The 16,964-nt window shown below is 69.2% G+C and overlaps 1 protein-coding gene across 1 annotated transcript; it reads right to left on the bottom strand.

Moving 5' to 3' along the window:
* Nucleotides 1-14,646: 14,646 nt before the first annotated feature.
* SOCS3 (suppressor of cytokine signaling 3) lies at nucleotides 14,647-16,952 on the bottom strand. Its single transcript, XM_066980224.1, has 2 exons — nucleotides 16,811-16,952; nucleotides 14,647-16,551 (listed from the first exon to the last, which is right to left on the bottom strand). Exon 2 carries the CDS (start codon nucleotides 16,482-16,484, stop codon nucleotides 15,855-15,857), a length of 630 nt encoding a protein of 209 aa, XP_066836325.1. The 5' UTR covers nucleotides 16,485-16,551; nucleotides 16,811-16,952; the 3' UTR covers nucleotides 14,647-15,854.
* Between the last annotated feature and the right edge of the window lie 12 nt (nucleotides 16,953-16,964).

The raw sequence follows: 16,964 nt of genomic DNA, 5'->3' as shown, positions 1-16,964 counted from the left end.
AACTTATCCAGCAGGCTGGAGTTGGCCAGCCTTGGAGGGCCCCGCTAAGACCTGGGCAAAGGGAGCGTGAGCATCAATCATCCCCGAGTGGTAGGAGCTGTGGAGCCAACTGATTTCCTACTGTCGGGAACCATGGAGCGATGCCTGGAAGCGCTGGGATGTGCTGGGCTCCTGGCTCAGCCTGTCAGGGGGACAGCCAGGCCTCCGACACGCTGTGCTGTGCTGTGCTGTGCCGTGCCATGCCACGTTGTGCTGTGCTGTGCCATGCCATGTTGTGCCGTGCTGTGCCACATTGTGCTGTGCCGTGCCGTGCCATGTTGTGCCATTCCATGCCACATTGTGCTGTGCCGTGCCACATTGTGTTGTGCCGTGCCATGCCATGTTGTGCTGTGCTGTGCCATGTTGTGCTGTGCCGTGCTGTGCCACATTGTGTTGTGCTGTGCCATGGCATGTTATGCCATTCCATGCCACATTGTGTTGTGCCATGCCGTGCCACATTGTGCTGTGCCGTGCCGTGCCACGTTGTGCTGTGCTGCTGCCCATGCCAGGTCGTGCTGGAGGTGTAGGCTGGCACCGAGGGACGGGTGCTGTGTGGCCCCTCTGCACCAGCTCCCGGCCCCGGCGCCCCCGTGAGTGCCCCCGTGTGCGGGAGCCACCAGGGCTGCCCGGTGCGGCCAACCTCGCGGCTGTCCCGTGCCCGCGCCGTGCCGGGGCGCGCCTTTCGCCTGTTCGCTCCAAGCTCTTTGGGGCGCGCTCCGGCGGCTGTTCGCACACGCAGCGCCCAACCGGGACCGAGCCCCGAACAAACCCTCGACGGCCCCGTCTGGACGCCGGGGCGCACCCGGCGGGCGCGGGGGGACGGCCCGGAGGAGCGGCGGGGGCCCGGCCGGCGCGGCGCTGGGCTCCTCGCCACCGGCGCCCCCCCCCCGAGGAGGCACCGCGGCGGCGCAGGGGCCGGGTCCCCCGGCGGAGCGGGTCCCGAGGCCGGGCGGGGAGGCTCCGGCCGGCAGCCCCGCGGCCGCCGCGCCCCGGCCGCGCCGGGCAAGCCAGCGCCGGGGCCGCCCGGTGCCCGCCGGGCTGCGGCCGGCCCGGGAGCGGCGGCGGAGGGGCGGCCGGGCCGGGCGCCCCCATGCAACCTGCCGGCCGCCCGGGTGACCCCTCCCTCCGCCGGCAACAACTTTTCCAGTAAACCCACTGCAGAAATCCCGGCTTCCCGACAGGCCCGCCCCTCGGCTGCCCTGCGGGTGGGGGCCGCGGCGCTTAACCCTTCCCGGCCGGGCGCAGGTGGGAGCGCGCCCGGCGGCGGCTCCGTGCCCGGCGGGATCCCCCCCGGGGCGGCGGGCGAGGGGCCGGGGCCGGAGGCGCCCCGCGGGGCCGCGCGCCCTCGAGCAGCGGGGCGGGGGCCGTGCCCCGGGGGGTCCCGGCGGGGGCGGCGGCGGGCCCGGGGGGGCGGCGGGGAGCGCGCAGGACCCCGGCCCCCCCCGGCCCCCCCCGGCCCCCCCCGGCCGCCCTCTGCGCCCCGGCCCCGCGGAGGTGCGGGGGGAAGGCAGGTTGGCGTCGCGGTGCGGGGCCGTGCCGGGCGGTCACTGCCAGCGCTGCGAGGCCTTTTCAGGGCGGGGGTGACACCGTGGGGGTGACACCGTGGGGAGGGGGCCCAGCCCCGCGGCGGGGCGGGAGCATCCCAAAAGCTGAGGGGCCAGAGCGCGGTCTGGGAAAGATGCCGATATCCGGGGGGCTCCTTCCCGAGTGTGGCTCCTTCCCACGGCACAGCGGGGCACCAGGTCCCCCGGCGGGACGGCGTCCTGCCCGTCCCCGGCTGAGCAGCGGAGAGGTGCTGTGCAGGGCTGCGTGGTGCCGGTGCTGCTTGGTGGGGGTGCGGCCCCCCCCCGCAGGCAGCGGGCACCCACAGCCAGGCCCAGCTCTGCTGCTGGGAGCAGCGGGCGAGCGTGACCCGTGCGGACGGGCGGGAGCCGTGGCCATCGCAGTCCTGCCTGCACCCTCCTCGTCCCCCGCAGGAGCCAGCCGGCCCGGGGCAGCAACCTGGCTGCACGAGGGTCTGGGCTGGGAGAGGGTCCCGGTGCAGGACGGCTCCTGCGAGGAGGGGAGCGGCTCTCGGGGGCTCTCTGGGTGGGAGGGCGCCGCTGCAGGGGCTGGCTCCGCACAGGGGCACGGGGGCTGGCGTGCCCTTCCCAGCGCCCCCGGGATCGGGGCTCCGTGCTGGGCTGCCCCTGGCGTGCCCTGCCTGCCGCCAGCCCTGGCCCCACGCTGGCTGCTGCACTGGCCCAGGCAGGGCTGAGGTAAGTGCTGTAATTGTTTTCTCTGTGGCCCGAGATGAATAATTGAGAGGTCTTTGAGGAGAATTAATTAGCCCGTTTATTGGCAGTAAATGCTTTTCTCCAGATGATGAAATAGATCCTGCGCCACACGTGGGGCAGGCGGATGCAGGTCGCTGAGGTTGCTCTGGAGCTCACCAGTGCCAGGTCTGTGCGCTGGCTGTGCTGGTGCCCTGTGCCCACCACGGGGCAGGCGTGCCGGTGCCGGTGCCTGCTCCCACGGCCTCCTGCAGCCCCTTGTGCCTGGAGCTCGCTGTGCCCACGGGAACCTGGCATGGGCAGGAGCAGGGGCACTGAGGGGCAGGAGACCCCACCTGGAAGCTCCTTCCAGGCTGCTCTGCACAGGGCGGACCAGAGGGTCTCTCTTGGACAAATCTGTCTGGTTTTGGCCTAGTTGTGCCCCGCTGCACAGCACAGCACGGTGTGGCACAGGGGTTCAGAGGGGCAGGAGTGAGGCACGAAGCCCCTTGGCTGCCTGCAGCCCTTGGCTGAGCCGCGCTGCCCACCTGAGTCAGTCCCTCGGTCACCCACTGTGGGCACCCCTCCTGTCCCCATATCCCTCGTGGTTATTTGTGCTGCCATGGTGGTGCTGGAAGGGAAGACCCCGGCGTGTGGCAGGGGGACCCTCTGCCCCCCACTGTGCCATGGCTTTCCTCTGCATCCCAGCTCACAGCCTGTCCTGGGGGCTCCCACCCTGAACAGGCCCCCGCTGCGTCCCCTTGTGCCTCCTTCCTTGCAGGTGCCAAGGTGGTGCCAGCTGGGAGCTTGAGGCTCACATCTCTCGCATCTCCTGTGCCTCCTCCCCTCCCCTCCTCCCCGGGTGTGAGGGGAAGGGCCAAGCATGGCCAGAAATGCTTAAACAAGGATTTCCTTGTTGCTGCACGAGCTGTTTGCCTTGCTCCCAGGCCAGCCGTTAATGAGGTTTGGCAGGAGGCACTGGCAGCCCCAGCCATTGGATTTCTATAAATCAACCTGGTGCTAATGCATGGGGCTGGCTGGGACGGATCTGCTCAGCCTCGGTGCGCGGGTTCGCAGCCCGCGGGCTGCCCAGCGTTGCCTGCTGTGGAGGGGAGGCTGTGCACAGCCAGCCCAGCCACCGGGGCCGGGGTTGCTCTGCCACACCGAGATGTTAACGTTTGTGGGTTTGGGCAGTTGGATGAGCTGTGCCTGGATCCAGGGGCAGGTTGGGTTTGGCAGCACCAGGGTGGCTGTGCAGGCCCCTCTGGGCGCGGAGCAGCTCCTTGGGGGAGCCGTAGGCAGCCTCTGGGCGCGGAGCATCCTGGAAAGGCGGGGAGGGGGCTGCGGCTTCCCAGCAGGCCGGCTGGAGCGGCCCCTGCAGCTGTTCATTTCCAGGAAAGTGTAAAACAAAATAAAGCAGCTCCCCACGGCCAAAGTCCTGCTGTGTCCTGGTCCTCCCCCCTCACCCCCCGCCTCCCTTCCCCCAGACCCTGGAGAGGCTGCTGCGTGCTCAGCACCGCTGGGGCAGGGGGATGGTGTGGGGGCAGCATGGGGACGGCTCGGCCCCACACGTGCCCTGCTGTGGGGCCGGGGCCGCGGCTGTCCCGCACGCCTCCTGTGCGTGACGCATGCCCTGTGTCCCCCTGCCCCTGAGCTGCGTCAGGCATGCAAAGCAGGGTAAGCAAATTACCCAGCCCTACGGGAAACATCGCTGCAGCTGTGCCTGGTGGCTGCCACCACGGCCCGTGGCCACTGCCAGGAAACGGCGCCGTGGCCACGGGGCCCCGCACGTGGGCTCCTTGTGCCAGGGCTGCCTGTGGCAGGCGTGCGGCTGCGGCTGGCCCGGTGCTGGGCTGCGTCCCCCTGGCGTGGCTGGGCCTGGGCTCGCCGCAGGGGATTTGCACCAGGCCTTCGGGAGGGCGGCTCTCAGCACGTTTCTCCCGGCGCGTTGCTCTCCGCAGCCCTTTGTGCAGGAAAGGAGGCGCCAGGAAGCGGGACCTGTTATCTCTGCTTCCCCACAGCGATGCGCTCGGCTCTCCAGCACGGGCCCCAGCAGGCCAAGGGCGGCCAGGGCTGTTTGCTCCCCTCACCTGGGGTTGCTTTTGTTTTGTCTGGGGTCCTACAGGGCTTGTCTCCCCGTGCTGCGCTCACCAGCCTGGGGCTCTCCCACAGCAGCTCCTGCCAGCTTTGCACGGCCGGGTTTGTCGGAGCCCCCTCGCCGGCGGGAGCTCACCGCCTCCTGCAGCGCTGCGTGGCCCCAGCCAGCCCCAGCCTTGCCAGCGCCGGAGCCCCCGCACTGGGTGGTGGCAGCTGCCTGGTCCCTGCCAGCAGAGGGATGTTCTGAGCCCCCTGCGTGCCCCTGCTCGCCTGGTGCCCGCCTGATCTCCCCTCCTGGCCCTGGGCTGTGAGGGCTCGGTGCAGGTTGGGCATTGCAGTGCTCGTCATGGGTGCCCCGGCAGCCAGCACCAGGGATGTTGGGCAGGAGAAGGGACCGGGACGAGCCCACACGGGCAGGGTCTGGAGCAGGATGCTGGAGCGAGCGGGACCCCACACTGCGATGGGCATGGGCTGGGGACAGCCGCCGTCACTCCTGCAGCAACGCTTCACCGCAGAGCTGCCAGGGAGCAGCCAGGGCTGCACTCAGTGTCTGGCTTAGAGGAAGAGCTGCCTGTCTCAAAGATGACGTTTCAGTTCCTGCTCTGAATGTGCTTCCCCCTTTATCAAGAAACCCCTCTGCTCTCGCTGGGAAAGAGTTTCTGCAACATGTGGAAACTGAGAGAAACCCCAGCCCCAGCACAGCCCTGCCGCCCGCCTGGGCTCGGCCCAGCAGCTCCCACGGGGCCGCCGCCGGCTGCCCGGAAAGCCCCGGCCACAGCCCCCTTCCCACCGCCCTGCCAGCCCTGGCGGTGGTGCCCCTGGGCTGGCAGAGTCCCCCCAGCTGTGTGACCCTGCAGGGGTCTGCATGGGGGGCCCGGGGTGTCTGCCAGCAGCTGTCCCTCTGTCCGCAGCTGGACACATCCTCGGCTCCCGTCAGCCCAGCGTGCTGCCGCACGAGCCCGGGCGGGATGCGCACAGCCAGGGCAGAGGGAAGATGGGGAAGATGCTGCTGCTGAGACCGTGCACCCACTGTGGCTGGGACTGGCCACTTCCCCTCCTTTCAGCACCTGCTCGTGGGTGCGAGAGCAGCTGGGGGGCTCCGAACCGCGTCCAACCGCCGCGGTGACAACCTGCCAGCAGCCGCGGTTGCGCGGTGCTGAGCAGGAGCGGTGCCGGCAAGCCTGGGGCCCCACGGGGACTTGGCTTTGGCTGGTGCAGCTGCGGGGAGCACAGGGGGGCACAGTGTGGTGGGCGGGGGCGCCCGTGCCACACCGGGAAGCCGGGCTCATCCCTTGGCAGCCCTGGGGTCCCCAACGGCTCCGAGGGTCCTGCTCCTTGCCCTGGGCGGGGAGCACCCCACAGGGGTGTCTGTGCCTGTGCCCCGTGGTAGCTGCTGCAGCTGCGGGCACAGGAGCCGGGGACCATCGTACATGCAGGTGGCTGGGAACAGGAACCTCCTGCATGAGAGGTTGTGCAAGGAGGAGGGACACACTCCCGCATGTTGGTTCGCACACACCCAGGGAGGGCACAGGCAGTGACTTCCCTCTGGCCATTTCGAAATTCCACCGCTCTTACAGAAAAGCCCCTGGGCAGAATTCCTGCAATGCGGTGATTCATCCCGCCAGGCTGGAAGCAATGACTTCGTGTCTCCAGTAAACCCTCTTCAGCGAGCAGATGAAAGGGGCAGTGAGCGCCGCTGCGCCCTCGTTATCACCAGAACCAGATGTGGGGTGATGCCCCCCCAGCCCCTGCCCGCACCGCTGCCTCCCTGCCTTCGGGGGTGCCGGAGGAGCCTGGCCGCTGTGCCTGGCCAGGGAGGTCCAGGGCGATGCGGGGCCATGAACCGCTGGGCAGAGGGGACGTGGGTGCCGAGCACCAAAATCCCTCCCCTGTTCCCGTCCCCGTGGGGGCTGGATGCGCAGCGTGGCGTCCCCTGCCCTGGCTGCTCGTCCCAGCCTGGCGCTGGCGAGGGCCGTGGCCAGGTGCTTCGGTGGGACCGTTCCCCCACCAGTGAGGGCACGCGGGACAGCCCCTTCCAGGAAGCGTGTGCAAGGGCAGCCAGACTGCGGAGTTCCCGACAGCAGCTCTGGTTTTAATAACAGCAAATCAATGGATGCCCGATTCCGGCCAGAGCAAACTCCTGCCGCTTCCTTCCCGGGGCCGCCTGGGCAGGTGGGGTCCCCGCAGGGGCAGGGATGCACGGGACGGGAGTGCAGACCCCGGGTACCACCCGTGCGTTTCCCAGTGCCTGATGGCCTGCGCCAGCTGTCCCGTGTGCTTCAGCCCAGTCCGTGTGCTCACCGTACCCCAGCCCTGCTGCACTGCGCATTCGGGGGTCCTGGCAGCCCCTGTGCCCACCCTGCGCCCCGTGCAGGTGCTGCCCGTGGGGCACTGCTCTGCCTTGGGCATTTCCAGCTGCTCCCAGCTGCTCGCCTTCCTCCAGCTCTGCATTGTGATTCAGCCCCCCTTCCCCGCGGGGTTTGCACAAACCTTTCTGCTCTCTTTGTGCTTGTTTTGAGAACAGATTAGTCATGGTTCTTAGCTGGCTTCCAGCAAACTGCACAACAGCACCATGGAAAAATGAGAACAGCAAAGTGATGACTCAGCAGGGCTCACACTCCCATCCCTTGGGTGCCAACTGTCCCCTGCTCCCATGCGGCCCCACGGATCATTAGGGACCACCCAGCAGCACGGCCAGGCTGGGCAGGCAGTGCGGGGAAGCACAGCCTGGGGGGCAGCGCCTGCCTGGAAGCAGCCATGGGCGAGCAAGGGCTGGAGAGGGGCTGGCTGGGCGGGATGCTGGATGACCGGGGTCCGCAGGGGTACGGACCCTTGAGCTCAGCCTCCACCCATCCCTGAGCCCCCTCTTTGCCTCGTGGGTGCGGGCTCCCCTGCTCCCTGCTGGTGTCGTGCTGCCCTGGGACCTCTCCATGCTCAGGGCTGGTCCTGCCCTCCTGGAGCATCCTGCCCTGCTGGTGGCAGCTCCTGCTCAGGGTCTTGCAAGGTGGCAGCTCTGCTGCTGGCAGCCCCAGGCCATCGCCCCGGGCACCACGGCCCCTCCTTGCCGGCACCTGTGGGCCAGGGCTGGGCCGGTGACAGGAACTCCCGGGGCGGGCCCTTACCGTACCTCGCACCTCGCTCCGCAGCCCTTTATTGCCCTGCCTTGGCCAGCTGCCCGGAGGCACGGCGCGCTGCCAAGTCTCCGTGCCAGGTGGCTTATCGTGATCCCATGGCGCTGGACACCAACTGGTGTCGGCTGCCAAGGATGAACAATATAATTGCTGGAATTACAGTAAAGTGCTCCCATTCCCACTCGTTAAATGCTGAGATGGGGCCCACGGGTCCTTCTAGGGAACATCTGCTCCAGCTGTGACCTCTGTCAGCCGCACACCCATCCTCGCCCAGCGCGGTGGCTCCTCCGCCCCATCACCCCCAGCCCAGCCGGCACCGAGTGGGGACCGGGGCTGTTGTCCCCGTGCCACAGCAGGCGGCAGCTGGCAGAGGGATCCCCGCTCCCCAGGCGCCCGTGTGTGGGGCGTGCTCCAAAGCTCCAGGGCGTGCGTGGGCTCCTGGGGCTGTGCTGCAGCCGGCGGTGGGTTTGGGGTGATGCCTGCAGCCCCCACATCGGTGCCACCAATGCACAGCAGTCACCTAGCGCGTGGGACGCAGCCGCTGGGCTTGTGCTCAACATCTGAGTGACGGCACGTGGCTCTCGCTGCTCCCCGGCCAGCCCAGCTGTGGATGTCCCCTGCTCCATCCCCACGTGCCTTTTTCTGTGGCACTGGCAAGAGGGTGGCACCTCCGGGGAGGCTGGAGGTGGGTCGAAGCTCCTGTGCCCGAGCCAGGGGCCCACGGCAGCTCCCCTTTGCTCCGTTCCCCTGGGCTGTGACCAGCTCTCCTGGGTGAGTGGAGCCGCTCCCCCGCATCCTGGCGGGATCTGCTCTCTGCCCATGGGACTCGGGAGCCGTCGGGCAGATGTGGCCCACCAGGCTTGGAGGACCTCGGGGCCCCCCAGCATTCTGCACCCGTGGGAGCGGGGCAGGGCTGGACCAGGAGCAGCAGCACCAGCCCCGCAGAGGCAGGGTCCGCGTCCGGGCGCCCTGCCCCGAGCCGCGTGTGCAGCTGCCGGCTCCTGTGACAGGGAGGAGGCCGGGGCTGATGCGAGGCCAAGGGTTGCTCCAGGGCTGGGGTTTGGCACCTGCCCACAGCTGCTCCGCCAGGGTCATCTGAGGATGCTGCTCCGTGCTGGGCAAACACACCCACGGCAGCCGGCAGCCTGCTGCCTGGAGCATCCACGGGGCCCTCGAGTGACGTGCCGCCAGCGTGCCTGTGCCCAGCCGCCGCCGCAGCCGGCAGGCGCCTCGCCAGCTCCTTGCACGTGCAGGTGCAGGAGCAGCACAGGCCCGAGCCGTGGTCACCAGCCAGGAGCAGGAGAGCGTGCGGGAGGGGCTGGCACGGGACGGGACCTGCTTGCGTGCCGGCATCCCCAGCCCACCCCAGGCTCGGCCGTCCCAGGGCAGCACTTGGCAGGGGGACGCCCCCGGCACGGGCAGGGCGGGGGCTGGCAGGGCTGCGGCTCGCAGCCGCCCACCCCCCGGGCAGCCCCGGCACCTCTGGCGCTGGGCTGCTGCTCCCTCATCCTTGGCCGTGTCCCCAGACTCGGCCTGCGGCTTCCATTGCCACAGCAACGTGGCTTTGTTTGAAACGTTCCTCTGAAATGTCAGGACTTTCTACGGGCTCCAGCTTCTGCTGCTGGGATGAAAACTTCCTCTGTTGCTCTGGAGAGGCACGGGGGGCAGGGGGTGCTCCACCCCGAGCAGCCCCCCCCGGGGGGCAGTGGGAGCTCTGCCCCAGGCAGCTGGGGAGCCCCCAGCCCCGGCAGCCGGACCCGGTTGGTCCCGGTGGGCCGTGGTGAAGGATTTGCCTTTCCCAGCCATTTGCCCCCGTGTCTCTGCCCACCCTGGAGTGCGGCTCCGTGTGGCAGCTCCCCGAGGCCAGGAGCATTTGCCAGCTGTAGCCTGCAGGCAGCAGGACCCCTCCGCACCCTCTGTGCGGCTGGGAGCCGAGGCTGAGGGGCCGGGGGCACAGCTGGGGCTGGAGGTGGGTGCGGGTGCGAGACTCCCCCCATCTCCTTTCCCACCCACCCCAGCTCCCCATGCACCACCACGTTTCTGTGCCCTCGGGTGGGCAGGTGAGCCCGGAGCAGGGTGACGCTGCCCGCTGCTGCCCAGCAGGCAGGTGCCTGGGCTCCCGGAGAGCCTCCCCTGGGACAGCCGGGACGCTTTGTGCCACGAGCGAGCATTTGTGAAGGCATGGCTGGGACATCTCCGCCTGCCCCGGACACTCGGGTGCTGGCCGCGTGCACCTGCACCCTCCTCTCGCCCGCACATCAGCCGCTGGCTCTGGCACCGGGCTGTGCCCGCGTCCTTCACGGCGCGGCGCAGCGCTGCCCGCCGCGGCTGCCCCCGCGCAGGGCAATGCCCCCGGGAGCAGAGCTCAGGGCAGCGCCGCGCTCACCAGCACCGTGCGAGCGGGTGGCCGTGGCCTCCGCTGCCGCCAGACCTCGGGTGCGCGGCACGGGGGGGGGGGGTCCGGTGGAGGTGCCTGGGTGGGAGGCAGCCGGCGCAGCGCAGCCTCCGCGAGGAGCGGGGCTGATGGAAGAAATGAGGAATGCTCAGCTGCTGGCTCCCTCCGCCAGTTTACTGCGGGTCTCGCTGGAGATCCAGCAACAGAGAGGGGTTTCCATGGCAACGTACACAGGCCTCTCCGTTAACTTCTGCATCCCAAAATACAGCCTGGGCTCACCGCGGAGCCCCGTGGCCTCCGTGTGCTCCCTGGATGCCCACCGCCTGCCAGCCCTGGCCGGACAGAGCCGGGCACCAAGGCCGGTGGGTGCTGAAGGGGCACGGGGCAGCCCAGCAGCCCCCCGGCCGCTGCAGCCCTGCCTGCGGGCAGCGATGGGGCAGTGCCCGCCGAGCCCTGCCGGGGCCGGGGGCTGCGCCGCACCTCGGGGCTGCGCTGCCTGCGCCTGCCGGGGGCAGCCGGGGGGACTCTGCAGGACACGGGGCTCCGGCGGGCGCTGGAGAGGCCGAGCTGTGGAGCTGCTCCCCTGGGAGCTGCCGCTGCCCCAACCCGCGGTCAGATTCGCAGCGGTGCCACCGCAGCTGAGCGCAGGCTTCCCGGCAGCGCGTGCCGGGAGCAGATGTCTCGGTCCCTGTTCCCAACCGTCCCCACGGCCCCGGCCCCGCAGGAGGAATTGCCATGTAAGGAGCAGGTGGTGCCATTTACAGTAAGTCCCCGGCTGCTGCACAGCACAGCCCTTTCCTGCATCCTACTGGGAAACGCGGCGGTGGATGTGGGAACGTCCTGGCGCTGCGGAGCTGGGGAGCGGAGCAGGAGGAAGTGCGCGAGGGGTGTGCCGCGAGGTCGGGGTGTGCACTGCCTGCTCCCCACCTGCCTCTCTGGCCCCGCTGGAGGCCGGGGCTGCTGCTTGCTGACACCGTCCCCAGGTGTCCCAGGTAGAGGCCGGGGCTCACAGCACAGCCTGGGCTGCCCACGAGCCTGCCTGGAGGCAGTCGGCGGGGGCAGAGGGGCTCCGAGCGGGGAGGTCCCCTTGTGCCACCGCCGCTGCTCCAGCCAGGGCACGAGGCTGCTGTCCACGCTCCGGCGGCTGGGGCAGGCTGCTCAGCCCCGTGTGGGTCTGCGGTGCCTGGTGAGCCTGCCCTGCTCCCCGGGGATGGCCTCGGGGTGTGCCTGGTCAGGCTTCCCTGCACCCAGGGTGCCCGTGGCAGAACCGCGTGCCCGGCCGAGCTCTCCCAGCTGCCTGTCCTGCTGGGGGCTGTCTGGCGGCGACAATCGCAGGCTGCAGTTGTTTCCTGTTTTTGGGTCTGCAGATGCTGGTACACACCACGGAGCGGGTTTCCTGCCACCCTCTGACCCTGGAGGGTTTGGGTTCACCATCCCGGTGAATGCTTCCTTCTTGTGCCAGTAACAAGGCGGCAGCATGGTGGGAAGTGTCTGTGGGCTGCCTGCACCCCGCGGGGAGACCAGCCTGGGACAGGGCACGGGTCTGGGGGCGGCGGTGCGACCGCTTGCTCCTGCTCCATGCGAGCCCTGGAGAGGTGTGTGGTGCCAGGGTCCTCTTTTCTCCCTGCTGGGTCCCGTGAGCAGAAGCACCAAGCCCCAGGGCAGGTTCCTGACGTTGCGTGCCCCATGTGCAGCCCCTGCCCACGCCAGGAGGAAGAGCCCTGCTCGGGGCTGGCTCGCTGGGGCTGGTCCCCAGGACTGGGGCTGTGCACCTTCCCCGCGGCAGTGCAGGGTTGGCTGGGGGGGGCGAGACCTTGCTCCTGGCAGTGCTGCTTGAGGCACTGGGCACAAAGCCCCTTGGCCCTGCAGCCAGGGGCTGGGATGTTCCCATGCAGAGGGTTTTGTCCCCGCACCCTCCTGGCACGTCTCTTGGGCACATCCCAAGGGCAAGCGGGTTTTTGGGAAGCAGTGGGGCTGTGAGTGCGTCCGTCCACAGGCTGGCCCTGTTCCCAGGGCACGAGGTGGGTGCTGCTGACGGTCACCAGACGGGGCTGACAGCTGTGGGCAGGGCACGGCTGAGCCTGCAGCCCAGCCGCATCGCCAGAGCCCGAAGCCCCCCCGTGGGGACGCAGCTGGGAGCAGGCTGGGGTCGGCCGCACGGGCAGCCCGGTGGGACGGCAGCTCGGTGGCGGTGGCTGCAGTGCCCGGTGCGCCCCATCCCAGCTGTGCCCGGTTTGGGCTGTTAACGCACAGGGCCGGTGCAGGAGTGGAGGAGAGCCCTGGGGGCTGCAGCCTTGGAGCTTTGCTTGCCCATCCAGGGTGGGCAGGACGGGGCGTGGGGCTGCTGCCTCGCTGGGGGTGCCTGCGCCTGGCTGGCCCTGCCGCAAGGAGACCAGCGCCTGGCCGGGGATGCTGGCCGGGTGGATGGGAGCCGGGACTGGAGGCCAGCTGTGACATTCCCTGCCCTGCCCCGGCTCCCCGGGCAGGGTGACCCTGTCTCAGCCCCTTCCCAGTCCCCTGCGCTTGCCCCGTTTCCTGCCCCACGCTGTCTGATCACCGCAGGGACAACCGTCCCCGTCCAGGAAAGCTCGGGGATGGCACGCTCAGCCCGGCCCTGGGCACGGCGCTGCGGCAGGGGGCCGCCTGTCCACGACACGTGGCCTCTTGCGTAAGCCGGGCCAAGTCCGCTCGACTTTTCTGGGGAAGGCAAGAGGTTTGTGAAACCTTAGGCAGGGATTTGCCCACTGGCCGCCGCGTCACCGCCGCTGTAAGGTTGGGTGTATTCCAAGAACCCCGCGGCGCTCACAGGGCTTCCCGGACTCTCGAGTCAGCAGCGGGTTGCAGCACTGCGCCGCAGCCTGAGGCAAGAGGGAAGGGGCCCCGAAAGGCAGCGGACTCGAGGCCCCTGCTGGGAAGCCGCGGGGCCGGAGCTGTTCCCACAGGGATGCGGGGGCTGGCGGGTCCTGGTGGGCGGCTTCCCCGCTCTGCCCCACGGCAGGGCGCAGCCAGCCCCTCCCCAGGAGCCTGGGGGTGCTGAGCTCCCCCGGGGACCCCGGCTCCCCCCTCTGCCGTGCCCGTCTCCAGACCATGCAAGGTGGCTGCCCTCCACCTGGAGGGGCCGGGGCTCGGTGAGCGGGGCCGCCCGGTCCTGCTGGCACATCGGGTAAAATATCTTCCAGGTAAAGCTGCACCGTCCGCTGTCACGGAGCCCTGCCGTTACACCCCCAGCCCCGAGGAAGGCAGAGGGGGAGGCGCAGCGGTTCCTGGGAGCGGCGATGCTCCTGGTCCCTCCCCAGAGGGGCTGCAGGAGTGATGTTCTCCCGTGGGGCAGCTCCCCCAGGGGCAGCTCTCCTGCGGGGCAGCTCTCCCCTGCAGCCCTGCTCCCACCCCAGTCCTGCCGTGGGCTGGGAGCCCGGTGCTGCCGGGGGGCTGGGGCAGGGAGTGGCGGGGGGAGCCCTGACGTCGGGATGTGTCTCAGCAGGGCCTGGCGGGCGGCCACCCGCGCGCATGGACATTCCTCGCATAGCTCTGGCGGGTGCCCGGGCAGGCTGCGAGGCACTTCCTGGCAGCCCACGAGCCGTGGCCCCACAGAACAGCACCAAAATAGTCACTGGGACCGTGCCGTGCCCACAGCCTTAGGCGGGCGCATTCGCCATCCCTCCGCTCCAGGGCGATTCCTAAGGGAAGCCTTCTCCCAGCGGCTGGGGGTTCCCCCGGCGGGAGCGCGGGGCACAATGCCCAGCACCGTGCACGTGGCCCCAGGGCTGGGTGCGGGCTGGGGGTGCTGAGGGGGCGTGCTGGTGACGGAGGGGGCTGCGGGGCACCTTGGCACAGCCTGCTCTGTGCTGCCTGGCAGGTGGGCTGGCACCCCTGGCAGTGCCCCTCTCCCGCCAGGCATCCAGGCACGGAACCCAGGCTCCCTCCCGGAGCTGGAGTTTACTCCCTCAACTGTTTCATGTACCCAAGGGCCGGCACCTCCCAGGGTTCCCGGGGGAATTCCTCCTCTTGCCCTGGGCACCTGCCCTGGGACAGGCTGGGGGCTGACGGGTTGGGGTCTGGCCCTTCCCTGTGGCACCCGGGCTGGTGGCTCAGGGATGGAGCCAGCGTCCTGTACCGCGGGACAAGCAGGACCCTGACCCCGCTTAACCCTTTCTCACTTGAGCCCTCCTCACTCGTAGAAGCGCCACGACCCTTGGTGCTGTGTGCTTTCCAGCCCCGTGCCTCCCGGTGCTTTGCTCTCAGAGCTCTTTGCCCTTCGCACGCCCCGGGCTGGGGGAGGCTCGCTGGCAGGGTGGGCTCGCTGCAGCGCGCAGCGTCGCACCACAGGTTGGATGACTTCATGCCACAGTCTGCCTCCGTGCTATCAGCACCTCTGTGCCCAGGGTGAAGGACCGTGCCCCACGTCCCAGGGGACCCCTCGCAGCCGCGCCAGTTGTGTCCGTAGCCGGCCCTGTCCCCGCAGCGCCTCGCGGCCCCGGCCCAGCCAGCGGAGCAGCGTGGTGGGCTCAGACATACCTGAGCGATGGAGCAGTGCTTACGCACGCCGGGCGGTGAGTCACCGCGGCAGGAATCACCCCAGCGCCCAGCGTGGCTCCAGGAAGCCGGTGCTTACGTGGTGTAAACACAATCCCGGCGTCGCAGCGAGGGCAGCGGCCGGGAGGGACGTGCGTCACGCCGCGGGGCCGGGGTGGCCTTGGGGAGTGCAGGGGAGGAAACAGACCAGATTTGGGGGTTTCATTAAAAAATAGTGCTCTTTATTATAAATTATGGAAACATTTCCTTTCTGAATATAAATATAAATATGTGCAAAGTTTCATCTGAGTTTTGTTTTGGTTGAATTTTCAAGCATGGTTTTGCTCAGCCCTCGAGGCTGGAGGTGAAGATGGAATCTTTATAAAAGACAGTGATTCACGTAGACCTGTAAACATCTCTTCGGTAAAAAAAAAAAAAAGAAAAAAGGCCAGAAAAAAAACCACAACTGCTTCTCTAGGCAGACGCAGAGGAACGCTCACGGGACAGCACTCTCAGGGCATCCTCCTGCCGCGTTCCCGCAGGCATCGGTGCCCCGTGGAGCAGCACGGCCAGGGCCCCGGCCGGGATGGAGAGCTGGGGTCCGTGGGGAGAGGCCGGGCAGGTGGGGTGCAACACTCGGGAGTAACGGCCCGGTGCCAGCTCCCTGTCCCTTCGGCGCTCCTTGCAGATGCGAGCACGCGGGACTCAGTCGTCAGGATGGGCTGTTTCCCCTCCGGCTTCACGACGTGTTACCGGGACCACTATCACTCAGCGTCGCCAAACAATGTGCAGTAACCCAGACCACGGGACAAGAAGAATATTAAGGCTTAGTCCCTTGGAAAATGGCAACGAGGGCAAAAAGGCAGCGACCTCCAAGTCTGGGGCCTGGTGTGAAAGGAGCTTCCACCCACAAGGAGGCAGCAAGAGGTAAAGTACGGGCAAAAACCACTTTCCCCTTAAAACCGAGGAAAAGCGTCAGGCACCAGCTGGACTCCAGTGCTTCTCATTCTCTCCTGGCGGGAGGGCTGTCGCCAGACCCCTCCGGCGCGGTCCCGCCAGGGTGGCCAGGAGGCGGCTGCTGGGGCGCAGCCCCCCCGTGCCGCGCAGTGGGTGCCGTCCCTGGGCTGCCCGCGCCCCGGGGCTCTGCTGACCCGGCTCCCCCCGTGCCGGGGCGCACTGTAACATCCACAGTCCGACCAGAGCAGTCTCCTTCCCCCGGACGGGGGGTGTCGCGCTTCCTCAGGGTGTCCCCCCCAACATGACGGGCACGAGCCACAGCCCCGGGTCCGCCACGGCTCTCCCCCGGTCCCCTCCTCTCCTTCCCAGAGGGAGAGGCTTCTCGTGCCCCGCAAGTTCCTGCTTCTGCGGGGTGTTGTGCCTGTCCCCTGCTCTTGTGCTTGTAGCGTGTGACCTCCCTCCGCGGGCCCCTTAGAGGGGGGCATCGTACTGGTCCAGGAACTCCTTGATGGGAGCCGGCAGCTGAGTCATCTTCTCGTAGGAGTCCAGGTGCCCGTTGACGGTCTTGCGGCAGAGGTGCTGCAGAGTGGAGACGCTGGAGGAGAGCGGGCGGCTGAGCACCAGCGGGATCTTCTCGCCGCCCGAGTAGATGTAGTAGGTGCGCTTGGGGTGCAGGCCCCCCCCCGGCTGCTCGGGGACGGCGCAGGGAGCGGGCGGCATGTAGTGATGGACCAGCTTGAGCACGCAGTCGAAGCGGGGCACGGGCTGGCTGCTGCGGGGGTCGCTCTGCAGGGAGAAGCTGCCGCCCTCGCACTGGATGCGCAGGTTCTTGGTGCCCGACTCCGTCTTGACGCTGAGCGTGAAGAAGTGCCGCTGGTCCGAGCTGTCCCTGATGAGGAAGGTGCCGGCCGGCTCGGCGCTCAGCAGCAGGTTGGCCTCGCCGCCCGTCACCGTGCTCCAGTAGAAGCCGCTCTCCTGCAGCTTGCGCACGGTGTTCACCACGAGCTGGTACTCGCTCTTGGAGCTGAACGTCTTGAGGCGCAGGCTGGTGTCGAGGGGGCGGCTCATCCCGGCGGTGGGGAACTTGCTGTGGGTGACCATGGCGCAGGGAGCCAGCTTTGCGCGCTCGGGGTGCTGCTGCCGGGAGCAGCGGCTGCTACACCATCACCTGCGGCGGACACGGCCGTGAGCGACCGGCGGACCCTGCCCGGGGGCACCCCCGGCCCCGCCGCCCCGGGGCACGGCGCCCGCTCCCCTCCGCCCCGCGGGGCTGCGCCGCCATCCCCGGCCGTCCCTCCCGGGGGGCACCCCCGGCCGTCCCCCCGCCGCCGCGGGGCGCTCCGCTCCGCTCCCCCCGGTGCCCCCGGTCCCCCCGCCTCCCCCGGTCCCGTCCCGTCCCGTCCCGTCCCGTCCCGGCGGCGCCGTACCTGGGGCGCGGGTGCCGGTCTCGGCGGCGGCCGGGGCGCGGGGCTCGGTGCGCGGCGGCGGGCGGCGGCGGAGCTGCCGGGGCCGCCCGGGGAGGCCTCTTATAGCGGGCGGAGAGCCCGCCCTCGGGTTCCTGGAACTGCGCGGCTTCTTGTA

This window comes from Anser cygnoides, chromosome 19 (genome assembly GCF_040182565.1).
Source record: "Anser cygnoides isolate HZ-2024a breed goose chromosome 19, Taihu_goose_T2T_genome, whole genome shotgun sequence".
Classification (NCBI taxonomy): Eukaryota; Metazoa; Chordata; class Aves; order Anseriformes; family Anatidae; genus Anser; species Anser cygnoides.
The sequence above is the reverse complement of the archived record's forward strand: the minus strand, read 5'-3'. Positions and strand labels throughout refer to the sequence as shown.

Coding starts and splice junctions, on each gene's coding strand:
- SOCS3 (XM_066980224.1), bottom strand. CDS start 16,484: ATGGTCACCCACAGCAAGTTCCCCACCGCCGGGATGAGCCGCCCCCTC.